Here is a 15,738-nt window from a genome sequence, read left to right on the forward strand (position 1 = left end):
ATCATCCTTCCACCTCTCATTAAGGTTCACAGTCTGGATGCTATTTTTGACTCATTTGTTTCCCCGCCTCACAGTCAGGCTTTGACAAAGTTCTACAGATTTGTTCTGTATTGAATCTCTTTGTCAGAATTTTTGCCCTAGCTTTCAGCAAATAAACTCCACATTAAATCAGCACCTTTTTCTCCAGTATTGTTAAACTCAGTCTTCTTTGGGCATGTCTGTGTGCAACAATGCTGCAAGAATTACGTGTTGTTAATCTAACCTTCAGCTATGTGGCTCTTCTTTCTTAGTCCTGTTTCAGGTCCTTTCCTCTTAACCCATGGAACATGAACTTCATGCTCCAACTTCATTTACAGAACACTTCACCCCAGACTGCTCATTTCTAGAATTCTGACTTCAGCCTCTCTGTGACTCAAGCTGCTTTTGAATGTCAAATGTAAAGAGAGTTTTTTGAGCTCTTTCCTATATTCTGTCTCCTTTGGAGGCCCCATTTGCCCTCCATTACCCACCTGGTGTTATTTATCTGTCTCATAATCACTTTTCAAAACTGCCTTTTACTACAGTGTTCCTCAGAACTGGCAGCAGTCATACCGCTTGTGTGTTTGCATAACTGCGTATCACATTTTCTTCCTTCCAGATCTATCAATAATTGGTTCCCATTCATTCCCTTTCAACTTCTACTGACAAGGTAAATTCCTTGACGTACATGCTGGTTTTATTTATTTGTTTTGCTTGTAAAGCACTAACCAGAATAGATCAGCTGTAACAAGTACTACTGCTCATGACAATCTCTTTATAATGCCATAAAACTGGTCTTTTTTCCTATACTACTGTTTTTTTCACTGTCAAACCATTTTGCATTGGGTACCCTCACTTTTAATCCAATCTACTTCGTTTGTGTGAGCTATAATCTGTTACTGCATGAATTTGCAATGAGCCACTTTAATAGTACAAGACACATTCACCAGTTTGACCTTGCCCCAGAAGATCCGACGTGCTGCCTCACCATGGGCCACATCTCTTCTGGTAGGGCAGGTGAAGGAGAAAGGCTATTCAGTATTATCTCTCTCCTTTTCCTTCGGAGTCCAGTGATCTTTCATGTGCCTGCACTAGTTTCAGTTCCATTTCTAGCCAACTTATGAAGACAAATATTATACTAGCTCCTATATATAACCAGGATGTGCCACACACCATTCATTCATGCGGGTCACATGCTCTACAGCAATGAACTGAGTACTGACTTGTTCAGCAAGATGCACTCCAAAATGCATGTTTTCCCCACTGCAATCACTCCCAGAACCTCTTATGCCATTGGGAACATTCTAGACATGGCACTAAGAGAACAGTTTCAAGCAGAGTATTCAATGGATGAAAAAATATTACTTTACGCACTATTGCCCAAGCAATAAGCTTCTGAATAACCTCAGAGCAAGAGTTCCAAACAACTGAAATTTGAATAACAACTGAGAAAAAGCAAGAGTTGCTACTTGTAGCAATTATACCTTACTTACCTAATAATTGACAGCTTTTTACATTGTTATACAGAGATCAACAATACACACATAACAACAAAAATGGCAGTGGTAGGAACTATTACTGTGGTGCGGGCAATCATCAGAAACAGCAAATCCATTAGAATAAATTTTAAAAGAGATAGACTACACTTTACAGCTTAGTAACTATTTTAAACTAAATGTTGCAAAAGAAATAAAAAGAAAATTTAAAAAAACCTACCCTTCTTTTTATACTTATTAAAGTGGCGCCGTCCTTTGCCAGTAAGCCAAAAACAAACAGAATGAAAATAAAATAATGAAAAACCCACACAAGGAGAACAGGAAAAGAAACTGCGAATAACATAAATCTGAATCATTAGAGTTCTTAAAATCAGATTAAAAAGTCAACTGATCAAACATGGTACAAATTTCTGGTTTAAAAAAATCCCAAAGCCTTCAATCTGTTTAGATAAAAATATTTAACACGTTTCTTATTACATTGATTAATCAACTAAAAGTACCTGGTAAATGGCAACTGACATGAGCTACTTGACTCATTTTTTTTCCTTTCTTGTACAAATCGGACACCATCACTTAACAGGTTATGCTCACCATGTCAATGCAGAAATCCCCTGTGATGGTACACGGTTTCACCTTTTCAGACTAGCTGAATATGCTTATGATGCAAATCCTAGTATCTTAAAATGCAAAATTGAAGGAGGCTCTGAGCACATTTGCAAAACAACACGTGACAATGTCTTTGGATGTATTTTTGTTAAAGGAGTGGAAGAGTTGCATGCCCCTCAAATATATTATGAGATGAAACAAAATTATAGCCAATTTGGAGTCACTTGTAGGAATCCAACTCATTGCAACACTGGCCTCTACAAATGGTGCAAAGCAGGACACCACAAAGGATGCCAGCTTGCAGACTTAGCACAGAACTTGGTAGCTGAAAGACCTAACTACTATCAGACATGAACAGCAAGAACACGAAGTAAGAAGGACATCTTGATATACATGGATGCTTATGTCATAGAGGTTAGAGAAAAACAGAGATAAATATAAAAAAGTGACAACACACCAAAATAACATAATCACAGCTGCATGTCTGATTCTTTAATCGATCCTTGGACATAGCATTGCTTATCAATAACTCCTACAATTAATTGTGGTCAGGAAGTTACTCACAGTCCAGTTTAACTCACAGCAAATCTTCCACTGGCTTTAACTATACACATTTTCTTCATCGGGATGCATCTCCACTCACTGACTTATCTTTTGATTATCAGACTTTCTTTTTCCTTATATATCATGTTTTATCCACATAGAAATTAAATGTTTCTTTTTGTGTGTGTGTGTTAGATAGAATTACTAAGTTAAACTCCAAATGATTTCAAAGGGAATCCTGCCTGAGCAAGGATGGAGTAAATCTGTTGATAATGGCTACCTGAGAATAAGTTACTTCCGTACATAAGGGTGAGAAATAAACCCCCCCAATATTTGGCAAGAGTGTCTGAAAGGGTGAAATTTCCTCCACTTCAATAAGAGTATAAAAGTGTATTTCCACCTCTGGGTTTGGATTCCAATGCACTCAAGATCAGCCCTGTAAAAGAGGATTCACTAGTATAAATGATCATGTTTCATATCTGTCAAACCTGGGTTTCACCCAATGTGAAGCTCTTAGACTGCTGTGCTATTGCATGAATCAAGTTCTAAAGGCCATCTGAGGAGCCCGTTCCCGTTTTCTCCACGCTTCTGTTTGAGCCTTGCCTCAAATTGTTTTACAGTGGAGAACTGAGATACTGAAAGAAGTTTTGCTAGGGAAATAATAATTTTAAAAGCCAGATGGAACAAAAATCATTATCCTTCCATACTTGTCACAGTTTAAATATAAATTTAACATTATGGTAAATGCATATTAAACATGTGTCCATACATTTAATATGCTGGAAAAGTGAATTCTGTATCTCATTTTACTATGTTTTACCATGCATACAATCAAAATTTTGATTTGTGCCTTCTGGAACTGCTCTCATATATAATCAACATTCAAATAAGCAGAAAAAATCCGTGGACATAAGAAAAGGCATTTCACAGTGCCTGTGGAATGGGTGAGGCACGCAGCCTTGACACTCTCATTCAGCTGCACACTTCTGGGTATATCTCACAGTATAAAGATGTGCAGCTATGTGCCTGCACAGAAACACGAGAATTCTGTCAACACACCCGTTTTGTTAGTTTATGTAGTTTTTCAGGCTTCCTTGTTCCTTAGAAATACCACGATGTCTGACAAGAAAACGGTAGAGGAATTGAAAGCTTCTAAGAAACCATTTCTGCTTTTGAAGGGAAAGACAACACAGAACGGACAAAGCAGGAAGCAGAGGGAATGTACTGTGGGGTAGGAGAAGCCTGACAGATACAGTTTAACAAATACCCTATAAAAAAGCTATTTATCTGACATAGCCTGAACAAAGCATCCTCCAGCACGAACACAGAATACAGAGTTGCACAGAGGTTCAGTACACAACGCAGGATTGCTCCACAGCTCCAGATGCAAATGAGTGGGTTTAATGGCCGTGTCTGTGTGGAGAGTGGCAGTGAGGCACAGGTCGCTGCATGCAGACTGTCACAGGTTGGCACCACAGAAATGCATCTAGCTGTCAGCTGTATTTATAGCACATATTATCACACCATTTACTTTGCAATACACAGACATCTCCTCTGTACATTTGCCAAGTGTCTTAATTTCTCAGGTAATCAAACAACATGCATGCTGTATTTGAAGCATTCTTTAAAAAGACTGGATCTTTTTTTTTTTTTTTTTTATACTGGGGCAGTACTGGTGCACCTTCAACAGCCAAATACAGAGACACAAAATGGAAATTACTCACTCCAGTACAACTAGAACAGCTACTCAAGGACTATTTCATAGACGCATGGGTATGCTGGATGCCACCTTGTTACACCAGTAAAAGAGGTGAAGCACAACAAACTGTCCTCAGGACTAGATCAGGAGTCTAAGAAAAAATGAGGACATTTCTAAGGCCCTTCAAGGTAGTTCAAAAAGCTTTCAAAACACCAGGCTTTCCCCTTTGAACACTAACAACCCTAACCCTGTGGAAAACAACTGGAAGCATATGATATTGATACTGTGTCCAAATCTCACACAAACTGAGAAGGAAGCAAACTGCAAAGTGTTATGACTGTTCTCAGGAAGAGCAGGGAATAAAACCAAGTTGTCGAATTTAGACAACATATATGCTACTAGATGTGTAAACTAAACAGGTCGACCTTTGTGCATCCTTTCTCTACGACAGCTATCCCAAATTCTCAGAAAAACTTAGTAAACACATACTGCCAATCCATAGATGTCTTTTAGATTTGTATTTAATCATTGATAATCATGCATCTCCCAGTTTTAGTTCTTAAAATTTACAACTGATGTTGAAGAAAAGGTTTATTTTAAGATTTAGTCAAGTCCTACTTATTTTCCTAAAAAAGGCAAACTTCATTTGGTCAAAGAGTAATTGTATATGCAAGAAAGATGCTGCATACTAGAGGTGAAGGCTCAGCCAAGCTCTATCATCCAAGCCAAGATCATATATGTTACATGCTATCAATGAAGAGAGTCTTCTGTTGCAGACCAGTTAATAATTATCAGAAAGCACTGATGATAATTCACCTACTTTAACATAAATCTTTTCTGCTATTTCTGCCTACTACCTTTGATGTGAAAAAAAGTTGTAATTATGCAAGCTCATCAGCAATGTAGCAATACTTCTATTTGATCATATTTAGCTAAGAGATCTAAGAAAAAAAACTGCATATCGATCTATTTGAATCTAGCTTGGACCCATGCTACCTAGCCAGCACTGCAGATCCATACACCACAAACACACACTGTTGTTATTTGTAAACATAGGGGAAATGATACCTTTAGCACAGTCTGCTCCATGAAATCCTGGAAAACAGTGGCAGACGCCTGATACACACTCGCCATTCCCATGACAATTACGTGGGCAGTCTTGCACCGAATCTGAAATACAAGCATCAGAGGCACATTAGTTGGTTTCTATTTTGGCTACAAATCCTTCACTTATTTTTTTTTTCTTCAGTTTATTTTGTCTCCAATATTTAGAAGAACAATCCCTAATAATATTAAACACCGCAAAGTTTGGGTGAAGCAGAAAGGTACCGAGTTTTATGGCAGCATGAATAAGTGTAGAGATCTAGTGATAGACTAAAGTCACATACGAAGTTGCAAAGCACCATTGGAACTCAAAGTCTTCTAAGTGTGTTCGAACCCTCCATTTCAACAGGTGGACAGCCCTGCCTCTGAGGACCTCTACAGCTATGTTTGAATTCGTATTACATAGCAAGCATAATGCTTCATTAAGAAAATCAACAATCCCCCTTTTGCAATGATACTTAGATGTTGCACAACCACTCTTCCATGGGAAACCGATTATCCCAAGGAATGAATCTTCTTTTCCTTCAACAGACATCTAAAGCCTCATTAATTAAGCTGACAGAAGTATCTGCTGAACATGACAAAGAGGATCTATTTTGCTCTGGCAAATACTCTTTATCCTAAAAAAAAAAAAAAAAAAAGTGCAAGTAGCTTCACAAGAGGATGAAGAAGAGGTCTGTAGAAACAGAGGACAAGGTTCAACACTAGAGTTTAGTGACGAGTTGAAGCTGATGGCTTCAATAGTCTGAGAAGAGTAAGCACAGCAGCCTGATGATAACATTTCAGGTGCACCAAAATACATATTTGTTCACAATTTCTATTATTTGGATAGTGCAAATATTATTTTGTGTGTTAACAACCTAGAAACAAAATTCCAGTTTTGAAATTCTTCCTTAAAATCATTTGAAAGCTGTTGGATTTCAGTGAATCGTATTTTCAACACTGAATTATTGGAACAAAAATCTAACTGAAATGTTGTTAACTTTTCAGTATTACACCCTCTTGCTGTGGGACTTGTGGTCCCAAATTAAATGCCTCTGTCAGTCCCAGACATCAAATAGCAGCTGTACAAGACAGAAAATTAATTTTGGATTTGGATCTAGCAGAAACATATGGAGTATTTTTCTGTAAAATTAAACTGAAAAGAGGAAAAAAGATTCAAACATAACTTTAAATCTCATTTCACAGTGGCAGGACACTAAAAAAACCTCTAAAGTAAATTTTCAAAGAGATGTCACTTGCTTGACCTCTTGAAATGATTCATGTAAACAATGAAAAGCAAAACTGAAACGTAATACTCAAATATATCAATCTGTCTCATGAAGAAGCCTGAACATTTATTCATTATTTTGCTTCACGGTGCACAAAAGCATTTTCAATGTATTCAAAATCATGGTAAATTTAGTATTGTCTGGGAGTTAACATTCTTTCTATTTCTCTTTCTTCTCTTCTACATCAGAAAAACTTTCAGCTGTCTCAGATCTTTTGATTATGAAATGTCAGATAGTAGTTACATGTGGCAGAACCTCCGAAGTGGATAAAACCCTATACTTTTCTCGGCATTTCTGTCCAATTACTATTACTGCACTATCAAGTAGCCTACTTGACTATTAGACCTTTGATGCTCTTGAAAGCTCTAGCTTAGACCAGGCAACTCTTTCAAGGACAGCTTATTGTACCTGAATGTTTTCTAAGCACAACAGGGGCGTAACAACATCTAAGCACAAATATTCTTGTTGGGTTTGGAGAAGAAGAAAAAGTCTTCTATGGGCAAATATGGAAATAAATGTACGTATCAACATGTATAGCACCTAGTAACTCTTACAAAACCACATATAAACTATGGGAGAAAAATAACTTTCCATCTTAAGTGAGGTTAACAGAAATGATTCTGTTCTTACTTAATGACACGGTACAGGCTATCCACCTGCACCCTTTTGGACTTACGCCAACAAACTGAATTTTATACTAATGTAATGGAAAAAATTAAACTTCATATCATTAATCAAGCAAGACTGGAAAAGACCTCCAACTATTTTTCATCAAGCTTAAAAGCCTCACTTGGATTTTTTGTAGCTTCTCTTTCATTTTTTGTAGCTTCGCTGTCCCGAAACTAACAGGAATTACAGATTTATACAATGTAGAACCATTTAACACTTCATCAACCAGGACAGAATATCACACAGACCATCTCGGAATTTTTTATGCCACTGCAATAAGATAGTCATCAAAGTTCATTATGTGCTTCAAAGTTCTATGAATCTTCTAATAAAGCCTGGAGAATTTAGACTGAATTTGCTTTTGAACTAAATGCAGCTCTACTGCTCTGACAAAACTGCAGGCTCCTCAGATTACAGGGTAGATACTCTTCTGCTCCTGATTCTACTGTGTTGAGAAGATGACCCACCATTAGCTAACTAGTAAGCTGTAAGACAGCATACAGTTAATTAGCTGACTAAATTAATCCCTAGGGTGACTGCAAACAATAATCTCATTTGTAGGTGTCAGTTTCTTGTGCTGTCTTTCTACTGAGATTAAACAGCTCTTCCCTTGGACACTATTCCGCCCAGGTGTAAAGAAGGTTCTCCAGAGAAGCAAATAAGAAATATAAAAGTGACAGAGATAAGCAAAAAGAATATTAACCCGTGAACACTTCAACTCAGACTGAACTTATCTGAGTCTTGTTTGTCAGAAATAAACTTAACATCTATAGAAATGCTCGAAATTTAAAAGGGAAATCAGGAAACAAAAATCAGAGTAACGTTGAGAAAAAAATGCACAACATAAGGATAAAGAGGCTGAAGACTGAAGACTGCAAGAAAATATCACGACTTTAAGTAAGGGAAGGTATAAGCAGAGAATAAAAATGCTCAGCTTGTAGAGATACCTACCCAAAATAACTGTACTAAAAGAAACCACTTCTTTGTCCTTGCCATCATTGTAGAACGCCAGGTGCCACAAACCCACATCCAAGTACTGAACAAACACAGCCTCATTCTGAACAAGGGTCTGGATACTTCGGCGTTCCCGAGGGGACTCCACCACACTCCATTTCTCTTTCCCATCCAAGCGTTCCATGAAATCATACTGCAGGGTAAAAAAACAGGGGGGGAAGAAAAGAACAACAAAAAAAGAACAGAAACAAACAAAACCCCAAACAAACAGACCTGAATACAGAATAATATTTCAGCTCAAAATCTGACACTATGTTTTTTCTTCTACCTTGTCATAAAATGCTATATCTGGAAGGTATGTCAATGTGAAATTAATATTTACTAGTCAGCCATGGAACACACAGATTCTGTGACTCTTATCCTGTCTTAAACAGTGACACAGAATTATGCATCTTTGCATAGGTGATCGAAAAACGTACAAATGGTATTTCTTGACAGGCTGGGTTTTGAGACAGAAGTTGAAATCAGTAATCTGACCCATCAGATTTTAGGTTACTACACAGCTCGAACCTGGAAACCTTTAACCATGAGAGACACACCCTTTTCTAAGAAATCACCTACCATTAATTATTTCTGCAAGAGGAACAGGAGTCTCAGATGTAACTCCAGACATATACTTGAATGGAAACGCCCAGAATGTGAAAGCAGGAACAGCACAAACAGGAAATGTGCTTGTCTAATGTTAGGTAACTCAGCACCCGATAAAAATACACTGTACAATAGTTTTACATCACAGGGTAAAAATTGCTTACCTGAATTTGTATGTGGAGGAATCAGGGGCGAGTAGGATACAAAAACCAGAGGGAGCATGGAAAGGAATAACACAAATCAAGTGGCTGAAGGAATTGAACTTATATTAAGGAAAACTGAGAATTTGTGGTTGGATGGCTTCCAAATAAGGAAGAACATTGCATTAATCTTTGGGAAAGGGATCAAACAGAGCAAGTGATTATTTAGCGTATAAGAGGAATGGCACCATTAATGGCATGAATCTAAAAAAAGAAAGAAAGAAATTTAAGATGAATGTCAGATAAGCTTCCCATCTATTAAGCGCAGTAATAGCCTCCCAGTGGAGATGCCTTTGCATCACACAATTAAACAGGACTGGAAGAAATATTGGTTAATCTACAAGAGGGAATTACTCTGCATAACAAAGCGGTTGGACTAGTTGTCCTAACAGGCTTTTTTTTCTGTCCTTAATGCCTGTGATTCTGGAGCTCTCAAGCTGATGCTGTACTCAACTTACTAGCTCTCACAGTCCCTATCTAAGGGAAGCCCTTAGAAACAACAAAAACAATGTATCTAATCTTTTGATAGTTGTCTAACAAGTCCCCTATGAAAACACATCTTGTTTTAGACACACTTATCTATATAGGAGTAGACAGAGATAGATAGACACGTCTGAAGAAAGATGTATGTGTTCAATAAAATACAGCAATAGAATGTGCTTGCTTGCCAGCAGTTTCATTGCATTTCCCTCCCTTATCTCCAGCACATACAGTCTGTGCTTGCGACAGCTATGAGAAAACATACACCTTCCCTCGCCTTCATCTTAAACAGAAAACTGTAATTTTGCATCCTAAACAGATTAAACATCCACAGAGGGTTCTCTTGTACGCTGCATCCCACGCAATAACAGCGAGTTCCAGCAAATAATACACAATGTGCAATAAAATAGAGTTGAGTCCCTATTCTGGTAGAAGAGACAGACAGATGAAGTGATTTAATACTTTGGCGTCATGCTATGCATCTGTCTGAGCCTGGGCTGCAAAACCTGACCTGTTTGGCATTTGGTAACAGTGATATACAAGCAATATAGACCCCTTGATTCACTTAGCCTTACAACAAAGGGAAAAGTACGGAAGTACTATTACCTCCCTGTTAAAGCCATGGAACTGACACCAAGATGTAACCATAAAAGAAACCCATACCAATCCAGGGTAAGAATTTAAGCCCAGTTCTACTAATGTTGAAAGCTACTCTCACAGTAAGTGAATTACCTACCCTTCCCTATGCCTTTAATCATGAGGAAGTGTAGAAGTAGAATAAGAAATTCCACTGAGCTGTCAGATTTCCATCCACTTGAGCCTTTTTTCACAAAAGATTTTTGAGAGGGTAAATCTGGTAAGTTAGTACATTTAAGCCAATGCACGCCAGAGATTTAAGGAATCCTGGCACATCAGTAGCTTTGAGTGCATCAGAGGTACCAAACACACATGTATCTATCTCTTAAATCAATGACATTTGAAAATATTGCTAAAACCCATCTTCTAACAGTCAGAGGCTAAGGACAGAGTCATCACCTCCATGGGAAATGTTATTACTCGGGCAACACCTTAGGAAAAAGAAATCTTGCTCTTCAGAACAATCATTCACAAAGGGTCAACTAAGGAAGTAGCAATAAAAGCTGACATTTCTCACTGGCAACATGCTGTGCATCTCTGCTTGTGCTGGCAGGTTCTTCTGCCTCCCCTCTGTTTGATGCTGATTCTACTTCATATAGCAGAGAAGGCTCAGCAGTTGGCAAGATCGAAGGGGAAGAGTATTCAGGCTGAAACTGCTTGAAGTAGTTTTAGCTGCAGAACCTATTTTCACAATGATGGGGTGTGACCTACTGAGAGCAGGTCCCTTGGCATGACTCCCCAGAAGGCTACAATTTTAAATTTGGTAAAGTTAAGATTGGTATTGCCCCTCTTTAATCAAACTATGAAGAACAATTTCATGCTCAGGCAAAATCAAAATTACTAAACCTGAAAAACTTTAAAAATTGTTAAGTACCAGTGCAAACTGATAAAGAATGTAACAACACATTTTTTATAACTCTTTGGATTCCTTAGGACTGAGAAAAAAAGAAGAAAGATAATGTTGCTGCTGGTTGGTTCCCTGGGTGTACAAATCTTATTGTGTCAGTAAGCACTAGGTATATGTACCCCAAAATCTAAAGCCCCTGACAGAAGGGTCACCAAGATTGTACCGTGTATTCATAAACAGGTAATATTTCTTCACATGGTTGCCTGAATCATCGTCTTGCTTCTTGTGGCACTGTTGGTCTTCTCATTTACCACAGTTGCACGATTAATTACTTTTATATAATGTTACGCTGAAGATAATCACCCTTGCTTTAAAGCTACTTATTGACAAATATGCATAGATTAGAAGACCCATCTAGGAAAAGAATGAAAGCACTTTTATGATCATTGAGAAGCAACTGTGGAATTTTTAATGTAACAAATAACTGCGAAGGTACAGTCAACTCTATTACATGAATCTCACAAGTAATTTAGAAGTTTCACTGTTTCTTTGGGGTTTTTTTGTGTGTGTTTTTGGTTTGTGGTTTTTTTTTTGTTTGTTTGTTTGTTTTTTTTTTTATACGATCCTTTATATTTCATGGCTTCATACTAAAAGCCACACAAAAATGGCAAAACCTGCTCAGGAACAAGATGTACCAGAAATCCCAAATGACTACATCTTCAGAGTTTAATTTTGCATGGGAGAGTTCTTACTCTAATTAAAGCTCCATATAAACAAGTTACTTGCCAGCCTACTTCTCTAAACAAATTCCAAATTCACATTGTTTAATTTCACTACACAGCATACCAAAACCCTACTGCATACTCTTATTTACAAACCCAAATCTCATACTACATTTTTTTTTTTGGCAACTTGTATTTATAATTTCAGTGCTTTCTATCCTCTGATGCATTTTATTCATAGGCTAATCAGGACTTTCTTTCTCCAGTAACCATGGGGAGCCAGAAAAACAGTTTGGGAACTTGATACACAGGGTAGTAGTGACTGCACTGCACAGTGCCACCCGTACAGCACAGCCAGGCTGAGCCCAGCTGCACACGGGAAGCGAACCAGTTGTGAAAGTACGGCAAAGCAAAGGGAGCTTTTGCTGGGCTCAAGACTGAAAACACAGAGAGCCCGCGTAATCTTTGGGGTTTTCGCAGATCTGAAATTATTTGCATGCCTCCACAAAATCCCTGACAGTGTTGGAAATTTGGAATTGAAAAGGAAGATTTTTTTTTTTTTTTTTTTTAGAGCTCTTGTCTAATGGAGGGAAGAAAAAGTAAAAGGACTGCAGTCGTATACCCCATTCCTGGAAACATTCCAGGTCAGGTTGTTCAGGGCTCTGAGCAACCTAGCTAAAGATGTCCCTGCTCAGTGAAGGGGGGTTGGACTAGATGACCTTTAAAGATCCCTTCCAAACCAAACCATTCTATGAAAAAAAACACATTGGGCATTGCAGCTAGCACTCGTCTTTATGCCAAAGCCCTGTAAGAGCTAAGCAGCCAAGAAAACATGTGTCAGGCAAACTTGTTTGCAAAGCGCTTTAAAAGCATTTCTTCATAAAATCCAGTTGGTAATTATTCATTAAAACACACCCATGAAACATCTGATACCCACAGTGACAGCCAAGGCATGTGTTTGACCATTGACCACAACACAACCAGTGCAACGCAGCACAGCAGCTGCCATCAGATAACTTTAATGCGGTCGGAGCGCCTAAATGTATTTGAGCACTGGCTAAAAACAAGGTAACACTGAAGCTCCCCAGTTATTAAAGTGTTTTTAAATAAAAACATTTCCTGCTCTAAATGAAAACCTATTTCATTCTGACATGAAAAGTTTGTAAGTATGGAACTCTCAGTTGGAAATGAAACCAGTACAACTCTACGCACTGCCTTCCCCAGACATTACCCTGATGTTTCTAAAAGGTTACCTTATTTCATGCGTCATTTGGAATGTTCTACCAATGTGTAGTAACATCATAATTGCTGTAATCTCTGTAGAGTCACTTCATGCATTATTTGACATTTACAGTTCATTTTCTATACATTATCAATTTTATTAATTTGACTGTCTTCTACTAATTCCCTATTGATCATTCAGGGCCGCAATGCGCATTTTGTTTTTTCTATGTAGTACTAAACAGGTTGGAACAATTTGGCTGTTTGTAGTCGGCTTGCCACTCAAAACTGCAGTTTTACCTCTTCTCTAGAGCTCCATTCCCCATGCACATGGCACACAAGGCTGCTTCTAGACAAGTTTACAGCTAGATCAGTTTGACTGACTAAACCAGGCATTTGGAATATTTGCTAAACAGTAATACTGAGAAGGTTAAATCTCAGCAGGGCTCTCAGACAGGAACTGCATCTTGTTGTCTCAGGTTAATCATGTACCTAATTTGCTGATTATTGACTTGCTCCCACAAAGGATTTTACTTGGCTTGACATATAAGCACTGATTAGTGATGAACTGTCAAGTGTAGTTGTTCACTGCTTTACAGCTCATGTCCCTAACCTGCAGAAACAAGGATTTTAAATTTCAATTTTAAAATATTGCCTGGTGTCAACTTCAGACTGTTTTCATTAATACAAAAGCATTCTGCTCCTTTCTGTCAGAACAAGGCTTCTTTTCAGTAACTCAGGCCTGTAACAGCTTGGCTTTCTTTTCCTAAAATCCTAAAAGATTTCTCTTGGTAGCAGCTTTGCTGAATTTTGATTGCTGGGCAAAAACGCCATGTCACCTTCTGCTGTATCACCCTGCTGACAAGCACCAGGACCCGGCATGAGTGTGGGAAAGTAGCTGCAGATTATACTGGTGAATTTCATTAACTCCAGTTACAGGACAGGTTGAAACTGCTTCCTCTAATGACTGGAAAACAGGTTCTTTAAGGAGGAATCCAGCTCAGTAGGAAACACAGTTACTCCTTCTCATTTAATTTAACAGCAATTTATATCCCATCCAAGTAAGGTGGAATAAAAGAAAGAAGAGAACTTTTGCCTGATCACAGCCTTCTTAGATGAGAACAACATAATGAAACCTAGAACAAATACCTTTGATCACAGTGAAACAGAAATTAGAGGTCAGCATGAATTAAAAAATATTTTATACTACCAGTTATATCCAACTGGATTTCTTGTAAATGATACAGGCATACCTCCATCATATCTTAGCCAGACAACTATAATTAACTTGTATTTATAGCGAACCTTGATGAATGTTTAGGAGCTTTCGTTGCCCTAAGTCATTTTCACTTCATGATTTATACTTCTGCTTGTTTCCCTCAACTAAATTGCTGCTTTTTTTCATGGAGGAATGACAGGGGCAGTGAGTGCCAAAATTCTGAACTAAATGAAACATGCTCAATGAATTATGCTGTTACCTCATGGGAACAGTTAAAGATCCATAGGCATAATTTCACCCTCAAAACAACATATTGAAGCATTACAGCCAAAATCAAAACATTCTTAAGAAAGGCTTCCTCCCCAGAACGTACTCTCTGTGGATCTCTTCTGTATTGCATGGATGTCTGTGAATAGCTGAAAATAGTCGACAGCCTCCTAGAATTTCCCCAGTCTGTCTAGTCTTTATATGGAACTTCAGGATGCTGTATGCTAACATCTAGCTATATGGAAAACTCACCACTTGCCCTCCCTCCCTCGGTTGTGGACTGCTGATCCTTATTTCTTGCCAGGCAGATATTTCCAGTCAATAACTCACAGAGCATTTTAAATCAGAATACTACAGGACTTTGCTGGAGTTTGGGTAGTCAAAGCTCCTTGTTAACAAATTCTTAAAAGCAGAGGTCGAAAACGCATGTAAAGCTCTTCTCTCCTCTCCTCCCAACTCTGTTAAAAGATTTTGGTTCTCAATTCAGATTACAGGTGAGAATAAACAACCAGGAACAAGAGGCAATGCAGAATAGCTCCATAAATTTGCCTCACTTTGGGAAGCAGATCCTAAACTCAGTTAATATAAGCACAGTTTTCCCCAGAAAATTAACCAGTTCACTGTTTGTACTATGAGCTTGTGCTTGCACATGGACACAGTTAACTTAAAGCTGATACCTCCTTGCAGGCAGTACCTACACACTTTCCCAATATGGCAATATGCAGCAACGCAATTTTGTTGCTTTCAGCTCAGATCACACATTTTAGCTGTTTCTGTAATTGCACTTTGCTCTGGCAAATTTAAAAAAAAAAAGGTAGCAGCAGTTCTTTGTAAGTCAAGGCATCAAGAAATGTTAAATGAGATCATGGAGTTCTACATTTGCTTTTTGGAAATGATATATTAAATAAAGCATTTAAAGTTTAGATGATAATTTCTGAATGAAGAATGGATTTTTAGCAGCAAGGATATGCATGAAGGAAGGGGTCCTTTTCAAAAGATGGTTGCTATTTCTGCTTCCTTTGCACTCTAAAGAATGGAGGCTCTTTCCTTTTAGTATGGGTAACTGCAAATATACTATTTCTCACTACAGTTCTAATCTAAGTACATGGGAATCCTTCATAGAATCATAGAATCATAG

The 15,738-nt window shown here is 38.0% G+C and overlaps 1 protein-coding gene across 1 annotated transcript in view; it reads right to left on the minus strand.

Annotated features, from left to right (window-relative positions):
• Positions 1 to 8,553, minus strand: part of LOC103774107 (teneurin-2-like) — a gene marked incomplete at its 5' end in the record, with an annotated part of 29,270 nt that extends 20,717 nt beyond the window's left edge. The window contains 2 exons of the mRNA XM_008941487.1: positions 5,431 to 5,532; positions 8,358 to 8,553. Coding sequence (XP_008939735.1) covers positions 5,431 to 5,532; positions 8,358 to 8,553 — 298 coding nt within the window. The remainder of the gene's footprint in view (positions 1 to 5,430; positions 5,533 to 8,357) is intronic.
• Between the last annotated feature and the right edge of the window lie 7,185 nt (positions 8,554 to 15,738).

The sequence above is a fragment of the Merops nubicus genome, unplaced genomic scaffold, assembly GCF_000691845.1.
Source record: "Merops nubicus isolate BGI_N331 unplaced genomic scaffold, ASM69184v1 scaffold34575, whole genome shotgun sequence".
In the NCBI taxonomy this organism is placed as follows: Eukaryota; Metazoa; Chordata; class Aves; order Coraciiformes; family Meropidae; genus Merops; species Merops nubicus.